The sequence below is a fragment of the Cupressus sempervirens genome, chromosome 10 (genome assembly GCF_028749045.1).
Source record: "Cupressus sempervirens isolate cs-2001-9-10 chromosome 10, ASM2874904v1, whole genome shotgun sequence".
NCBI classification, from domain to species: Eukaryota; Viridiplantae; Streptophyta; class Pinopsida; order Cupressales; family Cupressaceae; genus Cupressus; species Cupressus sempervirens.
The window spans coordinates 552,912,137-552,934,511 of NC_143127.1; the positions used below are offsets into that span (position 1 = coordinate 552,912,137).

The 22,375-nt window shown below is 37.1% G+C and overlaps 1 protein-coding gene across 2 annotated transcripts in view; it reads left to right on the forward strand.

The window, feature by feature from the left end:
* Nucleotides 1–21,784, forward strand: part of LOC149535084 (protein ZINC INDUCED FACILITATOR-LIKE 1-like) — a 117,541-nt gene extending 95,757 nt beyond the window's left edge. For both annotated transcript variants that reach the window (XM_089803725.1, XM_089803726.1), the window contains 4 exons: nt 13,680–13,724; nt 13,909–13,997; nt 20,364–20,407; nt 21,186–21,784. In XM_089803725.1, coding sequence (XP_089659851.1) covers nt 13,680–13,724; nt 13,909–13,997; nt 20,364–20,407; nt 21,186–21,358 — 351 coding nt within the window. In that variant the 3' untranslated portion in view covers nt 21,359–21,784. The remainder of the gene's footprint in view (nt 1–13,679; nt 13,725–13,908; nt 13,998–20,363; nt 20,408–21,185) is intronic.
* Nucleotides 21,785–22,375: the final 591 nt, after the last annotated feature.

The window sequence follows — 22,375 nt, forward strand, 5'->3', positions numbered from 1 at the left end:
TGCTAGTCGTCTGTATGTCCCATTTGTTAGCCTGATTTGGCTTGCTTCTACTGCTCAGACCCCTTCCTCTTGTCCATGGGATTCCCCTGGTTAGGTTTTGGCAGGGCCTTCATTTACTTCTCTTGAGCTTGGGGTTGTGCTCTCAAGCTCAAGCTTTGTGTTAGTGCCTCTTTGCTATCGTAGTTTGCTTCTCCCTGCACTGTCAGCTGGTTTGTTCTTGGTTCTTGTTGGTGTTTGCTTTGATTGTGTCTATGTCTCAGTTTTCGTTGATTCCCAGGCTCAAGCTTTGTGTTTGTGCCTCTTTTGTGATCGTAGTCTACTTCGTGCACTATTAGCTGGTTTGTTGTTGGTTCTTGTTGGTGTTTGCTTTGATCGTGTCTATGTCCTGGTTTTTGTTGGTGCTCTTCTAAATTGGTCATTGGTCTCCGTTGGGCTGGTTTGTTGCTTGGGTCTCCCCAACATGTCATCTCCTATAATATCCCTCCCTAATATTGAATTTTGACATTAAACTATAAATAGTTGATATCCCTATTCAAAGCAATAAAATTATCAATTAAAGAATAAATTGTTTGATATAAGTAATCAATAAATAATTTATACTAATCTCTTCTCAATTAATAAATCATTATTTTGTTACTAATCATCCATAAATAAATATTAAATCAATAAAGCTATTTCTCATCACCCCTATGTAGGCTTCCTAAATAAACATCTAATTTATCAATATTAATAATCACCTATCATGATACACAAACTCTATGTACACCAAATAACCAAGCGCCACGTTAATCCTAATGTTCAACCACTTCTAACACGTCAAATGATTAAAAGACACGATTGAGCAGTTGGGAACGTGTATTTAAGTACCGACTCATTGGAGAAATAAATCCACGGAAACAGGATCTAAAAATATATACCTTCATCTTGTGAATTGTAGTCTACGTGGATCCGTTGATTAAGAGTTTACTAGGACACCCAAAAGGTGAAATTACATGTCCTATGTGCTTTTGTTTAGCTATGTGGCTTTCTTTGTGCCCGCATTGTTTTTTTTCTATCATGGATCCTCCGCCAGAGCCGGTGTTTACCCTTTGCTCCACTCACTTATTAGAGGTTATTCGAGTGTGTAACCAAGCTTGAGGTAGAGAACCTTTTGCTCAAGGATATCGTGAATTCTCTAATCGGCCTCCTTAATGACTTCAAGAAGATTGTAACTTCTAGCTCCCTATATGTTCTCAAAACTATCTAATAAACTGTCGGCTATCATCTTAGGAATTGCATACCTAGGTCTGGTGATCTGTAACAACAGGCAAATTGAACTTGACAAGAAGCATAACTCATTGAAAATAGGATCATAACAACTCCTCAAATCTTGAGCATCTATTTGCAATTTCGCAATAAGAACAACACAGTGCCCCTTTCAGGATTTGAGGAGTTAGTTCAGGCATTTCTCCTTTCTCCACTGATCCTCTCACAATAGGGTATTCATTCCTTAGTGGCTAGTTGGGGATCATTGACATCACATTAGATAGGGTGTGGGTCAGATAGGACAACACCCTCTTCATCCAGTTCCTGACACTTGCTGATTGTCTTTAGATTCTTAGGGTGAAGAGAAAACTCTCTTACTAAGACTTTCCTTGACGAAGACCTCACAATATCACAGGTTGTAGAGTTGAAACACTCATAGGGTCTTGTTGTAGAGGCTAGGTGTAATGGGAAGTGGGCTGTGGTTCGGGATTCCTTCTCTCCAGGGTGGGATTCGAGGGTGGATGCCACGTTTAAATAACAGTCTTGAAGGCAATTGGGCACAGGGAGCTACAAGGCAGCTCCTTGCATGTCAATTGTTGGAACAACAATGGTATCTTATGGTCCATGTTGGGTCTCCTTTTTTATGCTATGGGCTTTGTTGACATTCTTTTGGTTACTGAGATTCATGAGAGCCCCGCTCGTCCTCTCCCATGTGTCATCGGGTCGCAACGATTGTCTGCTTTTAGGGATGAGGTAAGTTTTGGTGGGGTGAGGGGGTTGGGTAGGGTTGCTTGCCTGGTCAGAGACCATCTTACGAGCACGACTTCTGTGGTCTACTCCTACAACGTTGCTAGATTCATGTGGGTCTGTATTTACCATACTGCGACAAATATCATGGACCTTTTCATTGTAGTTTGCTACTTTCTGCCTACCTTCTCGTCCTATTCTATTCATAGTACACAATTGGGTGACCCTTTTGGGGATTTACATGATTACATTGCACGTTTTTCAACCTTGCAATGTCCCCATTTTAGTAGTTGACCAAGTGTGTGTGCGTTAGCCTTGTTCTACATGGTCCCGAGGGCTAACGAAGGGTTTAATGGGATCCTGGAGTGTTTTGGCCTAGTCATTTCCAGTTTGGGCCAAAACGAAGTTGATTTATTCAGTTTCAGGCATACTTACTATTTTTAGTAAGTCGGCAGGACACAATGCAGGGCAATTTTGGTGATTGGATTTGATACTCCTCGGTGAGAGCTTTCCGATGAGCTATCACTCGCATTATTCGGAGTCCGATTGCTAATACATTTTAATGCCTGAAGTTTTATTAAAGTAACGTCTAATTTAATTGTAAAATATTAAAGTGTTACTTTAATATTTATTTTATGGTGATGTGTACCCAAGGGAGACATAAGGGGTATTTTAATATATGTTTTATATATTACACATCTTTTATCCCACATTGCCCATATGAGTTGAGCGGAACCTTGGAAATAGAATAAAAGGAAGCATTTGTGGCTTCATTAGGGAGGTTGAATATGAGAAGAAATTGGTGTGTGAGTTGCAACTCCGTTCTTGGCATTTGAGGACGTCTATCCTCTCTTGTAACATTCTAGACGCCATTCCCTTGGGGTTTGGCCTTTTGAATTCTATGTTATTGGCTTCATTATCAGGCAGTTTAGTTGCATTTCCGGCTACAGACAAATTTGGTATTTTGCTCATATCTTCTTCACTACTTATCCGACGCTTATGCCGCTTTGAGGGAATGGTATTATGAAGGTAGTGGACTGATTGAAGGACAAAGTATTGTAGCAGCAAGTTCGAAAGCATGGGCTGGAGTATTATGTCAATACTGCTGAAGTAATTAGTGAGTTGTTAAATCTGCCATGTATTTGGTTTTATGAATTCTGAAAATAACATTTTATTAGCAGCAGTTCATTTCCACTTTGCATATTATTGTAGTTTCTTTCTTGTTTATGTTGTATGATACCAATTCCATGCACAAAACACAACAAACAAATAAACGTTTGATTTCCGGAGTTCTAAGGGGTTTAAAACATTAAACGGAGAAATAAGAGGTTGCATGCAAATTGTTTGACAAAATTCCTTTCAACAAATTGGTTTAGTTTTTTGGGACATCCAGGGGTGCCCATTACATATTCTATTCATAGTACACAATAGGGTGACCCTTTTGGGGATTTACATGATTACATTGCACGTTTTTCAACCTTAAGGGATATTATCATTATTGGGGACTTCAATGCTTGTACTAGAGACGATCAGACCCCTCTACATGACCAAGTGACAGATTCATTATGTATCTCTAAGTTGGACCCATCCACTCTAGGTGTGTAGTGTTCTTTGGAGGGCAAGTATGGGCCTCTCACACAGTATAGTCGTCATCTTTTATAGCTCTGCGAGTCATCAAACCTGGTCATCGTGAATAGCCTTTCATGCTTTCTTGGATCTATCTTGTTCACTTGGTGGCCCCATTGCAGTGGTGCGAGTGAGGTTGACTATGTTGTCTTGCATTTTGTCACCACAAAATGTTGGTAACAACACAACTTTTTCAAGCTAGTTTCGTGTATCTCTAAGTTGAATTTGGTATTCAATTGCTCAATGTTGATTGATCAATCAACTTCAATTCGTATATCAAATTGTTTTACTAAAGGCTTTCATCAAGTCTTTTTATTTGGCTTTTTTTGAGCCTTTGCTTGATTTTTGAAGCCTTCATCGTCCTTTTTTTTGCTTTTGAGTTTGCGCTTGTTGGTTTTTAAGTCTTTTGGTTTTGCTCATGTCATGGCTTTCGGTTTTCCTTTTGATTTGGTCTAACCTAGAGCATAATCAAAGTTGTCAGTCAAGAGTTATGGTCAATTTAGTGCTTCAAAAGTGGACCTTTTTGATGCAACAACAAAAATTAAAAATATCATGTTATATTTTTAATTTTACATTCACTTTTTGAAAAATATAACTTAAATTCACTTTATCATGTTATGTTTTTAAGTTACTTTATCGTTAAAATTTTCACTTAAAGTAATTGTAGTGCACTTTATGTTATAATTTTAAGTTGAGTTACTTTTTGATTTTTCACTTAAAGTCACTAATGAACTATATAGTTTCTGTTTAATTTTTGATTTTTAAATCAAATGCTCATTTAAATGTTACTTTTTAAATGATATTTATGTGTTACATTTTTAATATGATATATAAATATTGTTTGTCCCATTAAAGTAACATTTTAATGAAATTAAATGTATATATGTTTGTTAAATGACTTTTAAGTTATCAAAAGTGGGCATTTTATATGGAATTACATATAAAGTCCATCAAAAGTGAACATTTTACATGTCACTGCATATAAAGTTCAACTTAACATGCATAACACTATCAAAAGTGGACCTTTTTGGTGTCATTACATCAAAAGGTGAGTTTTTGTGTTATTGCATAAAAAACATGAGATGTCACTTAAATTATGCATGTCACCTCAAAAGGTCCAATTTTAAACATATGCATGTTTTAAAATGTGTTACGCTCTCCAAAAGGTCTGATTTTCTTTGTTGAGAGTTTTTAAAACATGCTAGTCATTCAAAAAGGTCTGATTTTGACCAAAAGCATATTTTAAAACATGTTATGCCTCTCAAAAGGTCTGATTTTGGAAGAACACATGCATTTGCTCTCCAAGAACCCAATTTTGCTCATTGTGAGAGATTTACTTTGTGGATTTGCATGAGATCTTTTCCATTAGGGTCGTTTTTGCTTGGCAATGGATTTTCTAACATAAAAAATGGATTTATCTTGCTAAAAAACATTTTTTTAAACTCCCTCCAAGCGCACGTTTATTTTTTAAAATCTTCAAAAAACATTATTTTTGGCTCACGTTTTTTTCCCAAAGAGGAACGATTTGGCATCTTAAGTGTTTTTCATTGCATTGTATTACACATTTTCAACTTTAGAATCCAAAACGTTTTTGTTTCATGCGCCTTTTATGAATCACGTTTTTGCTAAAAACACTTAGGAAATTGGGGTTTTTATCTACTTTTTTGCATTTGGGGAAATTATTTTTGCATTCACAAGTCAAAAATGATTCAAAAACATGCATTTTTTGGCCACGTTTTTGCAAAAACGGCCCAGATTTTTGCATAAAATGTCATGTTTTTGTTCAAAAAACTCAAAAAATGGCATTTCAGCTCATACATTTGGATCAAGAGGGGTTGTTTTTGGGTTTTAATGTGTGCTCTTGTCTTTGGAGACCACGTTTTTGGCTTTCTCATGTCAAATTCTACTATTGAATGTTCATTACATGCAAGTACAGAAAAAGTCAAAAAGTTGTTTGAAAATCCGGATTTGAGGGAGAATTGGTCTTCAAATTTATAAAAGTTGCTATTTTGGCTCTTTAACCTCCAAGTAAGTGGACATTTTCAAACCTGCTCATCAATTCATGCTTATCTTGCTATTTCCATGCATATTATGGCTTGTTATTGTACACTTGTCCATATATATGCCATGAAAAATGCATTTTGCCTTTAAAAATGATGAAAACTCTCTTTTTCACACTTTTGGGAATTTCTCCAAATTCCAAATTCGAATTTGTGTGTTGAAGTGCTTTGCATCTTGACTTGTTTGAGCCACTTTCCAAAGTTACGTTTTTCTTTTGAGTTTTTGTGTTTTGCGTGCTTGCTTTCTGGTTTTCTCCACTTTAGAGAAGTTACAATTTCTTTCTGAAGAACTTGTTGTTTCATTTTATGTGAAAGCGTCATCACGTTCCACTTCCATCTTCCATGTCACAACACATCTGATCCGACAAATGCGATTACATTTTTTTCATCGCATTCACCATCAATACATGCATGCAATCCCATTTTCCGCTTCCATTTTCACTCATCTCACTTTTCGCATCCACTTGCACGACACAATTACATGAAAAACCTTGTGTAATAGCATCTCAATGGTCTGATTTTCACCAAAAGTCACTTTTTGAAAAGTCAAAAAGATGTCATTTTCATTTTCCATGTACTTTGACTTCATCTTTTCACCAAAGATGACTATAAAGTTCATTATCCCTCTTCCATTTTTCATTTCCATCTCTCCATATGCATTCACACCTTCATGAGCAAATACACATTTTTCCACTTCCCGTGTCATTACGCATTTCATCTTATCCATCATCGGCACTTACATACAACTCATTCTCCATCTGCATTCATATGTCATCTCACTCTGCATTTCTCATTATGTAATCCATTTTCCATGCAATGAGAACTTGAAAGCCCAAGTCACTTTTTAAAAATCAGCAATCTCCATTTGCACGCATTCCCATTCGCCAAACACTTCAAAAATAGAAAAAAGAGTTAAAGTTGTTGATGGAAAGTTATTTCGAGTTTACATCCAAACATCATCAAGAAGGTTTTCAAAGTGTCAAAGAATCTAGAATGTGCCAATCTACAAAGGAAAATTCACGACAACTTGAGTGAGAATGAGCTTGATCACATCAAGTTTTCAAATGACAATGGACAAATCAAAAAAGAGAGTCAAGTTATCAAAAGACGCAAGACCATGGTTATCAAGGTGAATGCAGTGGCACAAAATACAGGAACTGTCAACCCTGTGATTGTTCGGGATAACATTGCCAAGTACAAGGCCTTTCAGGACAATCACTAGAACTGTTTCATTTCTTTTCCGTCTTTCTTCTACTTCTTTCATGTTTATAGTTATTAGAGGATGCATTACATGAAAATGTGTAATTACATGTAATGCGAGTTGCATGTAACCCTATAATTTCTCTTGTAGTTAGACTAGGTCAAAGTTGGTTGAGTTGCTCCCATGTTTTCCTCCACCTTTTTCTCAACTCCTGTGCCTATATAAAGGAGTATCCCCTCATTGTAAAATCATCTTTACCTTTATGCAAGAGAGCTCTGGAGAAATTGTGCCAGCAAAACTTTGTTTGTGTAACACTATTTCGAGAGAAAGTGAATACAAAAGAGCATTTGAGACTTAACTTTGATTAAGTGAGATTGCTACTTGTATGAGTTATAAGCTTTGTCTATAATTCATCTAAGTTATCTTTGATTCATGTTATCCTGTGTTCTGGGTAATTGTATCTTGTGAATCGAATATAAAAAAAGTTAAGAAGCAATTGGAGCGAGAGCTTTGACTAGGAGCAATTGTGGAAATATATAGCTAGTAGCTTTGTCTGTAGCTTATACTTCGTTCTTAATTCACAAAATAGTTGAGTTATTCTTACTTTTAGGAGTCTTTGTGCCCTAATTCTAAAGGTTTTCCATATAGAAGTACGATCGAACTTAGAGCCAAGCCGGTACATTTTCAGCTAACGTTTGAGTTAGTGAAAGTTTATTGTTATCACTATCCCAACTTTTGATAGAAGTGTAGTTAGAGATTCACCTTGCCCATTACTTGCTCCACGAATAAGTGGATTCTTTCTTGAAAGGTAAGAAGAAAGGATATTGATAACACCCATTTTATAAAATCTCTCGACTTCTTGCTTACCTTGAGTTGATCCAAGGAACAGTGAGAAGGGGGAGCCTTCCCTTTAAGGTAGGAGAGACTCTATCTCACACACTATGGCTGGTCATCCTATTTTGCGGTTAGATTTTTACTCAAAATTGTCGGTTGCAAAATATCCACCGAACAAACTACACTCTTTCTTTTTCCTCTTTCATTCCCTCCATCAGTCGCTTCATCATCTTGCATCTCCCCCTGGCTGACCACACCCTCCTTATCCTTTCTTTTCAAGCCTCCCACCCCCTCCTCCCCTTGTTGCCTCCCCCTTTGTACAACCCATCACCTACCCTTCCATTTCCTTCGACGATGGTGATCGAGACCTCTTCACCCTCCACCTTAAACATCTCCTCCCCCTGGGACCCCTTCATCGACCCTGTGTGTGCCTCTACCATGTTTGACCGCCTCGCCACTCTGCTTTGGGAATCTTCTCTCCTCTCCTTTGCCAGCGCTCCACCTCCTCATCCCCCAGCCTCAAGCACAGGAACACATGTCCCATGAACTAGTTATACAATGAGGATTGCGAGTCCTTCCATCGTTCTATCTACGCAACCTATTCCACCCCTACCCCTTCTTTCTCCTAGTTGGAACTCTCTTACCGCCGCTTCTTCGCTATAAGAAGTTGGTGTTCATCTTGTCACAATGCAGATACCTTTGCACCTCGCTCTTGGAGTCCCACAAGTCCTTTTGGGGCACCCTTTTTCGCTATCACCTCCCCTCTTATCTTTGATCCCAAGTCCTTGGTCTCCCACACCACCCTATATAATAGTCACAACCAGGCCCCCATTGTTCTCATTCCTCACCTCATTGTCATATCTTCACCTTCTCCAATGTCTGTGAGACTGCTAGATCCATGAATAACAATAGGGTTGTAGGTGAGGAAGGGTTTCAAGAGGAATTCTTCAAGCTTGGTATCACAACTTTGGGTTCCTTCCTCATAGTTCTCATCAACAAGGTGTTTGTACTAGTTTCCCCTCACATTATTCATGCATTCACAAGGTTGGGCTGGCCTCAAACCCTAACAACTACAAAACTGACATGGTGGGACACACTCTCTCTAAATTATATGTCACCATCTTGCACATTATGCTCTCTAGGGAGCTTGATTGTTGTCATCTTTGGGTGAGAGGGCAAGTTGGTTTCTTGATAAATATTCAGACCATGGACCTCATTTTGACTTTATGGGTTGTCATTGAGGAAGCCAGAAACCGTTTGACGAAATTCTATTGTTGCTTTGTGGACTTTTGCAAGGCATTTGATCTTATCTCTTGGGCAACCCTCTTCTAGAGACTTAGTGATTCGAGAATTTTTGAGATTCTTTTGACAACTATCATGAGACTATATGAGAGTGTGGTGGGCATATTCAAGACTCCATTGGGTTTCTTGGATTCTACTTAGAGTACCATTGAAATGAAGCCGGGGTGTCCTTTCTCCTCTACCTTATTTGGCATCTCCATTGACAAGTTGGAGGGTTGTCTTTGAGTGTATTGTTTGGTGGGCGATGGTTGTTACTTGCACCTAGTTTTGATATCCATTTTACTCTTTCCCGATGATGTGATTCTACTTTACTCCTCTTTGAAGGGTCTTCAGTTGCTTCTGGATGGCCTAACCTCATTTTGTTACTCTTGTTAGAAAAAGTAGATGAGATTTAGCCTTCGTAAGTTTGCCAAGGATTTTGTTAAAACATTTAAAATATAAGACAAATGAATTGGCTAAACCTAGGACAAATATTTAAAGGGAAAATTGGCTAAATTTAAGATTCTGCCCAAAAAAAACCATACAAGGTACTTCATTACCTTACCTTTGAGGATATGGCAAACTTTTGTAAGAAAAAACCATCTTTCCAGAGTATGCCAGACATGAAGCCATTGGCTATTACAGCTTAGTGAAATAGGGGTGTCCTCTCTCCTCTACCTTATTTGGCATCTGCATTGACGAGTTGGAGTGTTATCTTTGGGTGTACTGTCTGGTGGGCGATGGTTGTTACTTGCATCTAGTTTTGATATCCATTTTACTCTTTCTCGATGATGTGATTCTACTTTCCTCCTCTCCGAAGGGTTTTCAGCTACTTCTGGATGGTCTAACCTCATTTTGTGACTCATCAAATGGTGGTTAAATTGAGTAAGGCCCAAGTTCTGGTCTTCATTTTCTTGAAGACCTCTCATCTCCACTTCTTTTTCTAGGGCATGGAGGTTGAGATTTCCTCGTCTTACAATTATTTGTGGGATAAGTGTTTAGGTCCCCAATTCAGTATGAGACTTGTCATGCAACCTTGCAACAACAAGGGATATCTCTCTCTTCTAGAGACACAGTGCTTTCGACATCACTTTTAGGACATTATGACCAAGATGGCCCTCTTAGTCACCTTGATCCATCAAACAATGCTTTATGGTTCTATTGTTTGGGGCCCTCTCTATTGGAGTTGGACTAGGCTTCGATCGAGAGGGTCTAGACACTTCTTCTCAGGTGTATCATCAGGTGCCACCAATTTGCTCCTATCAATATCTTTTTTGGCTGAGTTCGGGGCTCATCCTTTTAACTTGGGGCCATCTTTGATCCGTTCTAGTTCCTCCATTGCTTTCGAGGCTTTGCTGATTTGACTATGGGCTACCAATGATATTCTTGTTTGGCCTATCGCTCCTCGGAGGGTATTGCAGATGTGGACACCATGGGTTGGGCAGTACGCCCAAGCCACTGCTCTTCTGGGGTTGGTGGAGATCATGATCGACTGTCTTCCTCCTTTCCAGTACTCTTTGGATGCCCCTTCTCATCTCCTCCTTCCTGACAAGAGTTGAATGGGTATGTCAAGATGGATATTTATAGGTAGTACATTACTATGACATGGGTTAACCCCAAAGGGTTTACGATCGAGGATGACCTTCTATGCAAGGTAGTTTATTAATATTTAGGATGGGGTCATTGTGTGCCCTTCCTACCTCTCTTGGCGTTGGACATGTGCTGTGCATCTCCTTGGGCTCCTTTAGGGTGGGCTCTCACCGACTTCGTATTTAGGCATATCACCAGGTTGATAGGGAGCACTAGATTCTTTGACTTTTCAAAATAGGTGAGGTTGAGATGGAGATCCACTTTATTTTCTATAAACCCATTTACTATGAGGTATGTGGGAGGTTTTATCGTCTCTTCAGAGGGTGCCAATCTCTCTCATCCTTTGGGTACACGAAACAATGTTACCTTGCTCTTTATCTTCAGGAGACCATGGGGCTTTGGGTTCGTAGATTACAACTTCAGTTCCCCTAGAGACAAACCCCAAGATCAACTGATCATCTCCTCCTTGTTGGTCTCTTCGGCTTGGGTTACTAAGTAGTCGCTTGGGCCTCCTCCTTGTGAGACATCATAAGAGCTACTCCTGCAACAACTCTTCACTTCTAGAAGCTCTTAGAGACAATACATGACCTCTACCTACCCTTTGTAGCATCCCTCAATTCTTGATTTCTTCTCCAGGGCGGACGACAACTAGCTTTCTTTGCGATTGTCTTCATCCTTTGTCTGGGTTTTGATTTTCTTTTCCCTGGGCACTATTTGGTGTTTTGATTGTTGGTTGGCTCCTCTTACTTTGTACTAGTAGTCCCTTAGACGCTCTTTGCGGTCGCTTGTTGAACATTAATAAATTTTTATATTAACTTGTTTAGGAATTGTCATAGTGGGAATCATTTAACACACTTGAAGATGTATTGTGATCATCCAAATAAATCTTTCCATCAACCATATCAATCTCATTGTCAAACAAATTGTCAATAAAATCCACATGAATCAATTTTGTTACTTCATGCTCTTCTTTACCTATTGCCATGAACTCAAATTGTGAGTGGTTAGAAACTTCAATTTTTGTCACGTGTTTCTCAATCCACACCTTGTTGACCTCAGTGGATTTCTCATGTGTTGATAGAGGACTACTAATTGCATTCAAAAAATCAGAATTGTGTGCCTTCCTTATTGCATCCTCAACATAAATTATTCTATGACATTGAAGGTCACATGCTGCCTATGCATCCTTTTACACTGGCATGCTTCCTCCTTAAATTATACCATCACGTGTACAATTTGTCCATGTTATTCTCAAGATCATCAACTAGGAATATTGAGTAATTATTACATGAAGCAATTTGTTTTTCACACTCCCTGTTTGGCCCATCTTCCTTAGTAACCCCACAATTGTGATAAGGTCTTCACATCTTTTGAGTCTTTGAGATGCGAAATAGATCTTTTCTCTCCTTATTTGATTCTTGTTCTTTTTGGGATACCCTGCAACCTTTAAAGTGAGTTTCTCTTCATTCACTATCTCCTTTTAAGTTTTTCCTTCCATGTGTTGTTTGAAACTTTGTTCACTTATAGGTTGATTAGTGACTGCGGAAAACTTCTCATACATATTTTTAGATACTTCACTTGTAGTTGCATCATGTCTTTTGTTCTTGTTTTGTGTTGTGGAAGTGGATTGTCTTGATTAGTACCAATTAAGCATTCATTTTGTATGTTGTATTGTTCCCCTTAACATTTTAAGGTCTTAGTTATTTTCTCCCAATTAGACCCTGTTTTCCTTCATTGGTGAAGCAGGAAGGAAAGTAGGCAACAATCTTCCATCCTTAAGTCTTGCCATAATGTAATCTGCAGCTGAAGAAAACTGATTTCTACCCTCAGGCTGGCAGAATCAAGGCTTTGATACCATTGTAAAAATCCCTTGTGTCAAAATCTCACAAAATATTCAGCTATGATAAAAATTATTCCATCAAAATGGCTTCCAAATTTAAGACCAAATGAAGTTTTCCCTAGCTGACAAATTTATTAATAGCAGCAAATAACAAACCCTAGCAGCTGTAGACCTCAAAATAAATTATATATCTAGCTCCTCAATGCAAAATACTTGCAATAAGATCAATTTGAATTTTGAAATGAATCCACCTAATAGGGTGAATGGATTTTTGTCCACACAATTGAGAAACTCCAAGGATTTCTGTCCTCAGATTTCCTGTAAATCAAAGCCAAAGCTTGCAAGCATCTTAGAGAGAAATTAAACAAACCCAAGTAGTATCAAATGATTTACTCAACCCCCTTTTATATTCCTCTCATGAAGTTTCCAGAAACCCTTTTAAAAAAATATTCCCTTTTAATATTCATATTAACTTTGAATTGGGAATAATAAAATGACCCCTTAAATAATTTTAGCTTAAAGTCACTTTATGAATTATTTGTATATTCACCTTATATCTCCCAATATTTGCATCTATCTTGATAAAACTCTTAATAAATCATTTCAAATCTTATAGTTCTCTAGGTGCCTAAATAAAGTCACTTTATGAAAATGACTTAAATATGCTTTAATCCCTTTAATGTCATCATATCATAAAGTCATTTAATAAAATTGATATTATTTAAGTTAAACTTGTTTTAACTTCAACAATTTAAATTAAACTATTCAACCTTTGATAATTGCCAATATCCTCATGGAATTAATTTATTCACTTTCCCAATATAGATATGATGCCAACTGATCATCCCAGTGACATACTATAAATAGTAAGTATAAGCAAAACATTAAGTGACTCAAAAAAAAATAGTAAGTGCAAATGAAATTCTTCTAATGATCTCTGGAAAGCATACTCAAATAAAATAGGACATTGTGCTGATTAATAGTGAAATAAGTAGCAAAATTTGGGGACATTACAAGGTATTCCGATTGAATATCACATCTTTACAATGAATTTATATGAATTTACAATGCACTTTAAATGTTTTATAGTTAAACTTATGGTTGCTTATTATTTTGGAAATTGAACAAGAATTAGTATTGTATTATGGTTGAAGGCTGAAGGGGTCTTCCTAATTAATACTTTAATACTATATTACTTTTGGGTATTTAAGTAAGGTCACTTTAATCTTACCATCAACCATATTTGTTTGAACAGACATCGGTTGTTACAGGAACGTTCCTTATGTTGAATAATGCTGTGGTATGCTCTATCTCTACTTGTGACAATCAGATTTAGTTCGCTTCAAAAATTATTCAGCTAATGAGAACATATTGGTCTAAAAGAAGTGTTTTCATATGACTTAATTTTGTATGTACATAGCTACTTGATATTGAATGTGCCCTAAATACTTTTTGAATTTGAGGATATCTTTCTGTTTTGGCAGTCTCAAGATCAAAGAGGAGCAGCTAATGGACTTGCCATGACAGGAATGTCTCTTTTCAAAACCTTAGGTCCGGCAGGGGGAGGTTCACTGTAAGTCTCTGACAATGGGAACAACTATTTACATTCACATCATCCATATATGTAACAATTGCCTTAGTTCTTATGCCTATTGTTTTGCAAAAGTGCATTTCATTGCTATAGGAAAATATTCCTATTCAGTTAATAAGCACAGACTACGAAAGGTTTTGACTTGCCAAACAGAATGAAAGGACAGCGCTAAAGTGGAATGCTATTTGAATAGCAGATTGGAATTTGTATTTCAAATTTTGGATACTAAGTCTAGAGGACTTATACAAAGACTGGATCTCAAGATTGGGTTCATGATTTACAACCATTTTTTGTCATTATTTTGCATCTGCATTTAATGAGTATCATAGAAGTAGTGTTATTGTATGGAATCTTAGATACTTATTAGATTTGATGTAAAATTACCTCAGTGTATATATCGTGTGGTGCTCTAAATTCATTACATTCATTTGGAATACAAGAAAAGAAAAAGTACGCAAAAATAATTTTGAATAATGTGGTACGTTTGCTTCCTGAGATTACAGTGGATTAAGAACTTACGACATGATGAGAAAATGAGAGGAAACCTTTGTATATGTAAATTGTGATTAATAAATGAATGTAAATTTTCTATTGAACAAATATAACTTAGGTGCAAACATATCCCCTAGATTGTAAGCAATATAAATGCTAAGTTTAAATTGTGAATTCTAGATACAAACTCTCGCTAGTAACCTAGGGTAATAAGCACATGCTTTTTGTGATTACTACATTAATTTGATTTATAGAGAATGCTGGTTATTACTCTTTCAAAGTGCTTTATGTGATTTTTTGAAATTATTTTAATGTAATCCTTGGGCGTCTAAGTCATAGTGTGTATATTGCATAAAATATTGAGTTTTAGAAAATCATTATCACAAAGTTTAGTAAAGAAATGGTTTCTAAATTGCAAACTTCAGAAATACTACTATAACAAATAAGAATATGAATGCTGACATGTTACAAGGAAATTTCTAAGTTAAAGAATATAAAACATATGCTTATGGGGAGCATTTCATCCAGGTTAGAGTTCAGAGAATGATTTTCTCTTCTAATTGGGTCATTATTGGAAAGATAACTCTCTACTCTCCCTAGAGCTACCTCTGACTGTAACCTTTTTCTGCTCAATTTGGTCGATCAATTCTATTAAGGCCACTCTTCCTTTAGATATACAATTATGTGGGCTTCCCATCACTTTCAAAGATTGCATTGCTACTTGGTGAAGTATTCTGGTCCTAGGATTTTCTATTTGCAGAGTGGCTTAGGAATTAGTTAATATTAAGAATGAGGTTAAAGATTGGAATGAGTACTCCTATAGAAATGTGTTCAAGGAAAAATAAGGAATTGTAGGCAATCTAATGAGGGTTCAGAAATGCATGGTTGAAGAAAGAATTGAGGAGGCTACCCTTCTTATGGAAAAACCTCTCTAAAGATTGGAAGGATATTATGTGGAAATGAGAGAGTTTTTGGAAACAAAATTGTAGGCTCCAATGGCTGGAGAAAGGACAAAAATACCCTTTTTTTCCATCCGTCAACACTTTGGCTTAGAAAGAGGAACACGATAACCAATCTTTGAGATGAAAATGAGTTGGAAGTTGGTATTGATGAGAATTTGGGCGAGATATCTTCTTATTTTCAAAACTTTTTGTGTGGACAACCTTGATATCCTCCTAGATTGTTGATCAGATGTTGGACTGAATACCCTCAACTCTGATGGATGATGGTAACCTTCAACTGTCCATGTCTTTTGTCAAAGAGGAAGTTAGAATTGATCTTTTTTTGGGCCTTCGGGGCTCTTGGACTGCGAAATATCCAAGCACATAAACAGAAAAAAAATAGACAAATTTGCACAATGATTCTGAACTAGGATTGATTGAAATGATTCTGAACTAGGATTGACTGATGTGATGCTGAACTGGGAATGCCAAAGCAGGCTGCGATCCAAGAGATGGCTTGTAATCTGAGATGTAAACTGCTGATGTATTTAAGCACTGCCACTATGCTCGCTATGACCCTTAATTCATAGGCTTGCGATCAACTATAGGGGTGCATGATAGAACTGTGATGAGTGATATTTGCTTGTCCAATTTATGCCTGATCACTGCAGCAAGACAATGATGTTACAGAGTGTATGCAGATCACAGTTTTGATCCCAACTCAGAGAATTCACAATGATTGCTGATGAATGTCACAAGGCCACATCCTTGAGACTTCTGTAGTTTCGGATTGCCAAATAGGAATTAGCATGTGCAAGTCACCTTAAGTATGTAGCTGATACTATCTCTGATTTCCGTGTAAGCTAGAGATTATATCTCTCTGATTGCTGGTTGTGAATTTGAGTGTCAATCCAAAGACAAGATGTTATCAGTGATCTGCAAGGAAGTATAATTCGATTCTATTAGTCCAATTAAGTCTCAAAGAGACTTAACCTGATTGGAGAAGTTATAGACCAGGGAGGATATCTCACCTCCAAAACTGCAAACTCCAATTGAATTCCAAATAGGAATCTTAATGACCAGTATTAGCAAGGTTGATTGATGATTATGATCTGTTAGGGATATCTCACCTCCAAAACTGTAAACTCTAATTGAATTCCAAATAGGAATCTCAATGACCAGTGTTAGCAAGGTTGATCGATGATTATGATCTATTAGCAAGCTGATATTAATATAAAACTCTAGCAATGCAATTGAAGTGAGTCAGCCAACCCAAATGGACGCCTAAATGCAATAATGCAAAATAGATTGCAGCTAAGGTGGTGCTCAATGCACCCACTTAAATGGGTGCCCTTGCAAGGCTAATTACCAATTAGCTCATAGTAGACCATACGAGCTAACATAAAGTTTGATTTAGGTCTGGGCTAAGGAGGGGACATAATGAACTGGGTGGTTTCCATCTCTTTATTTCTTTCAGGATTTCTAGGACATTGTGTGATCCGGAGGATATTTTCATCAAAAATTGAAGTGTCCCTAGATCTCCCATAATCAGCACCATGTTGGAGTTCTTAGAATTCTGAATTTGACTCAACTCGAACGGGCGAAAAAGGAGTCCGTATGCTCAAGTTATGGCCAACCAAAGTTGGGTCAAACCTTGGACTAGAGGCCATTAGAAAGGCGAAATTTGGAACTCTCCAAAACTGGTCGAGGTCGGCACTAATTCGAAGATCTCGTCGAGAGGTTTTTGGAAATGTTCGTTTTTTCGAAAATGGAGCTTGGACGCAAAAGTTATGCTCGGTCAAAGTCGTGGTCAAATAGGCATATCAGGGGTTGACCAAAAATAGGCGCAAAATTTTGACCATCTCCAAATCGGTTGAAAATGACATCAAGTTGAAGGTCTTGTCGCCACGATTCCAACGCCGTTCATTTCGTCTAAAACAGAGTTCGTATGTAGGAGTTATGGGTGGTCAAAGTTGCCAGGTTGACCAGTGATGTGGCAGGTCCGTACGATGATGTCAGCATGGTTTTAGCAGGTGACGTGGCAGTTTATAATGATGACATGTGTCGTGACGTGGCAAAAAATGGTGCCATGTGTTTGGCAAGGAAGCCCACGTGGCGTGATGTCATCAGTGTACATGAGACGTGTCAGGGCAGTTTGCAGGTCCACATGGCGATCTCAGCAAAGTTGATGTGGCGGAAAGTCAACAAGCGGTGGTCGGTGGGGGTTGAACCCTTGACTAGGGGCCGCCTAAAATGGTGGGTGGCCGTTAGGCCATCGATGGCCTTCAACATCTATTAGCGCCATTTACTATTTAAGTTTTAACTACCGCAAATTTTGGAGAAAAGATCGCTCGTAGGGTTTAAACCCGCGATCGGCCAACAGTAAAAAGATATGCCACCAGCACGCCATTTTCGGCGTTTAAAACATACATGGCAAAGTTTATATTTAAACTTTAACTGCTGAACTGCCCACATTTAAAAATAGGTTTTTTTGTTATTTGGTTAAAATTTTAACCCCTAAACTTGGTTTAAGGCCAAAAATGAAAAATGGCCAAGGGGTAATTCGAAGCTATATTTTGTTATAAGGCCTATTTTTGAATTATTTGGTTATAGCCTATTTTCGGCAATTTTTTTGTATAAAAGGCGGGAATTCCTAAGCCATTGGGGAGAGGGCATTCTGAATGCATTTGCATGAGTCAGATGTCAAGAGGAATGTGTGTGTGTTCTCTAGACAAGTAGAATTCTTGTAGGAGAAATCAGGAGAATGCGAGGCTATGATGTTCTGTTTCTGTAGTAACGCCTTTTCAGGCAAAGTCTTCTCTACTCTTTAGTAACCAATCTTGCGCCTTGAGAGCTTGTATGCAAGGTGGTTCGAGTCGAGATTTGTGTCATAACTTTGCGGATGGACTACAACATGTTGTAATTAACTTTTGGAGCATCAATTATATATCGGTCACTCAGTTGAGATAGACTTGGGTACGTAGTCCGCTTAGTCTGGATGAACTCCGAAATCAAATTCGTTTTCTCTCTCCATTCTATATATCTGGTGATATCATTCTCTTTCTATTGTTCATGTCATTTTTATTTAATGTTTGGTGTCTTTCTAGTTATACATTAGACATTTAAGTATCTGTACACTTTGATGCACTTTTCACTTAGTATATAATTGCCTAGATCGTAATTAGATCATTGTTGGGAAGATGCAATTGTTGTGGCTTGTGTCTTTTTTCTTAGTTGTCGATTTGGGATACGAATCCGATTCGGGCACGTGAATTGGATCCATGGATTCATGATTTTTTTTTCCAATTACGATTCGTGTATATATATATATATATATATATATATATGCATTATATATACTTAAAATTTGGAGAAATATACATAATTCTGAAACTAAATTATTTCATAGTATGAATCTATGGTTCTAGTATGGATCTATGGATTTAGTATACTTGATCATTGGTCTATTTTCATGGTTATAATGAAAATCAACACATTCACATTGAGTTACTGAATTATAAAATGAAATTATGAAAATTGAAAATATAGATAATTAAACTTAAAGTTTGTAACATGATTCACTCTTAAAAGAGTCAAGAGTCAAAGCTAAAGCTTTTGATTTTAATCATCAAATATATATTCAAGAAAATCCGCATCGGAGGGGTATTGATGAGCCGTAAGCTACATCACCAGAGGAGCCCAAACCGGTTCCACTAGTAGTAGAGGAGATTGTGAACTCATAATCCTCCTCCTCCTCATCCACATCAGCCAAATTGGCTCTAGCAAGATCTTGGATGGTCATATCTAAATCAGGAGTCTTGGGTTCTACATCCCATAGCTTCTCAGATTTGTTGTATTTGGGATCCCTCCGTGCCAACAAGCGCAAATTGTTGTGAATGAGCACAGGGCCTTCTTTTTTTGCAGCCAATCAGTTACGTTTGACCAAGTGGATAAAGGAGTAAGTACTCCAATTTTGCTCAGGCATAGAAGAGCTCACAACCTATGTAGAGAAATTAAAAGAAGACCAGTGCAAGAATCAAAATAAATTCAAGGAATCAAAGAATGTTTACTTTAAGAATTTAATTTTGTTAAATTTAACAAACTTGGGATAGGATCTTTGTGGCAAGAGGTTGGAGGTACATGTAGTCTTGTCCATGAAGGTACCACCATTTAATGGCGGCCATCCTACTTTGGTCCGCTATAGCAACATGGTGGAAGTAATTTCCTGAGATGAAGGTAACAAATTTGTTCCTCACAATCGCTCCAATTTCTAGAGCTTGGAAGATTTAGCTAGCGCCCTCTTATACCCATCTGCAACCTCCACATCTCTAAATGGTGCCACTTGGAAGGTGAAGTATTTCTGCACTATAGTACCTGGGGGATAACTTAACACAATTGAACACTATCAAATATCAATAGCACAAACATTGGATAACATAAGCACAAACATTTGATAAGCACTACAGTATCTCGAGGATAGAGCATATGCGAGGAGGTGCAAAGGTGTGGTCATCTTGTTCCATCAATGATCTCAGTTTATATTTTCCTTTTTGACATTCTTTCACTTTTTCATTGTACTTTGGGATGCATTTCCTTTGTAGTTGATTCTGATTTGGAATGCCTCTGTTAAATGTTCCATTTTACAGGTGGAATTTTCGTATCATATTTTGAAGTACAAATATTTGTATTTCTACCAATTGACACTCCTCAATATCTCAATAATAAGAGTTATATTATTGCTTCTTGTACTGAAAACTTGTGAATTTAATTGAATCTGATGGGATGATATTTTAGTACATTATAGTAGGCAAGCAGAGGGGTGTGGATATGTTTATTGTAGTTTGTGTGGGTGCAAAAGCATTGAATATAATCTGTAACAAAAAGCTGACTATTTCCGTGGACATGTTTATTGTAGCTTTGCATGGGCACAAAAGCGTCAACATGCATCTTTCCTTCCAGGTGCACATTTGCTGCTATTTATTTTATGGTTGTTCAAATATTATTACATTGAAAATGTAATTTCAAGAAGATCTTTTAAGGTTTTTTGGTACAATATAATTCCACAAATCATCTGAGGTTTGTAATGGTTGATAGAGTCTTTGTTTTTCTCTTCTTTTTAAAGTTTCTTAAATTGTTGCCCAGCTCTTTAGCAGACAATTTCAATGGAAGTTTCAGTAGTTTACTATTTCTCAACTAGTCGAATGCAATAGAAGATTCCACTTGATGCCCATGAGCTCTGATAGCAGACTATGCTACTAGAACACCAAAACATATCTTTATTCCTAAAGACATGAGCTCATTCAAACTACCTCTTATTGGAAATTACCATTACATGTAATACAATCCTTGTAGTTCCCGATACCTGCCAAAACAAAGCATGCAAACAAAATATATACAAAGCATGCAAATTGGGCTGTGGTCTAGCAGTAAGATGGGCAACAGATCACAAAGACAACACGGTTTCAATCATATCAGTATACCCCACATCCTAAACTTTATGGATGTACATCCAATTTGAAGAAGTGTAGATTTATTGCTGTTTTAGTTAATTAATGAAGTTACCTTTTAAGTTCTAAAATATGAGTTGAGTGGAATGAGGATAGTAGAAATAGCTAGATAATAAAATTTCTGACTAGAATTTGATTTTAAATTTTTGCTTTTTCTCATGGTTGATGGGTTCAAGCTCATTTGTTTTCCCTTGGAATGTTAATCTGAGATACTTTGTTGTATATGTCAGGCGATCATATGGTCTTCTTTATCTTAAGCTTCATACTGGCGATAGTGTTTGTGATGACATTTGAGCCTTTCCTACCACAATCGACTAATAGATCACAACGGGAAGACCAAAATGAGTCTAATCCTGAGGAGCAAGAACAAAGGAAGGAGCAAGAACCATCATTTTCTTCTTGATCTATTCCCATTAATTATTTTGCTGCCTGCAATTCAAGAGGCAGCAACTGCTTCCTTTTAATTATTATTTGTCAGTTTAATTATTTCCTCCATCGATATTACTTATGTCGAGTTGGATGTTTCTAAATTTTATGAAGGAAGAAGGCTGCTGTTTGCAGCACTTCAATCAGTGATCTGTGTAAATTAAAGGCTTCTGTATCATGTAATTAATACACAGTCCAAAATTCACGGGTATCCTCAATTCCGTTTTGACGTCAAATATATCTAATACAGACAGTATGTAGGAGATAAAGTGAATCGATAGCTGGAATACAATATACTTGTTGCTTCAAATTTCAGGGATTTTTCGCAATATTATGAACAGGCCTCTCATCGTCAGAGATATCTGTAACATGTTCCTAAGAAAGTGGCATTTCTTTTGCTAAATACTTATTTTGAAGGTTGTGCCTAAAATGTTTTTTAATTTTGTGACCAGGCTTCACAACCTCGGAAAATAATTATCTACTGCGGTTCAAATGGTATGGCATGTTTCTTGTCTGAAAGTAATGTTTACGGTTTGATCTCATTTTTAGTAAAAAATGACAATCATAGGATAGGTTTAGAATTTTTTATATCAGCACCTGTAAACCAAATATTCCCTTTCTTCGGCTCTGTAGTTAGTAAGGTTGAGCACTTGGAAGATTAACTCTCGAACTAAATTGTGGAAGTGAAAATAAGTTGTATACAGACAAATAAACAAAAAAATTGTGCCTTGTACAGAGATCAATAGGTGCTCACCTAGTAGATATAGTTCAATAGCTATTACAGGGCTTTTGTTACAACTAGTAGAAAATTGGAGCAGCAACTCAAGGTGATAAATTATATGGTTCCAAGTTGGACTCAATTTTGAATCTGAGTCCTTTTGCTCATATGCCGGTCCCAATTGAAAGAAAGAGTGGCCAGGTATATATTAACAGTAATTTAAATAGTTACTGTCATCCAAACTTCTGGACTGCATATAAAAGTGAGAATTTGAGA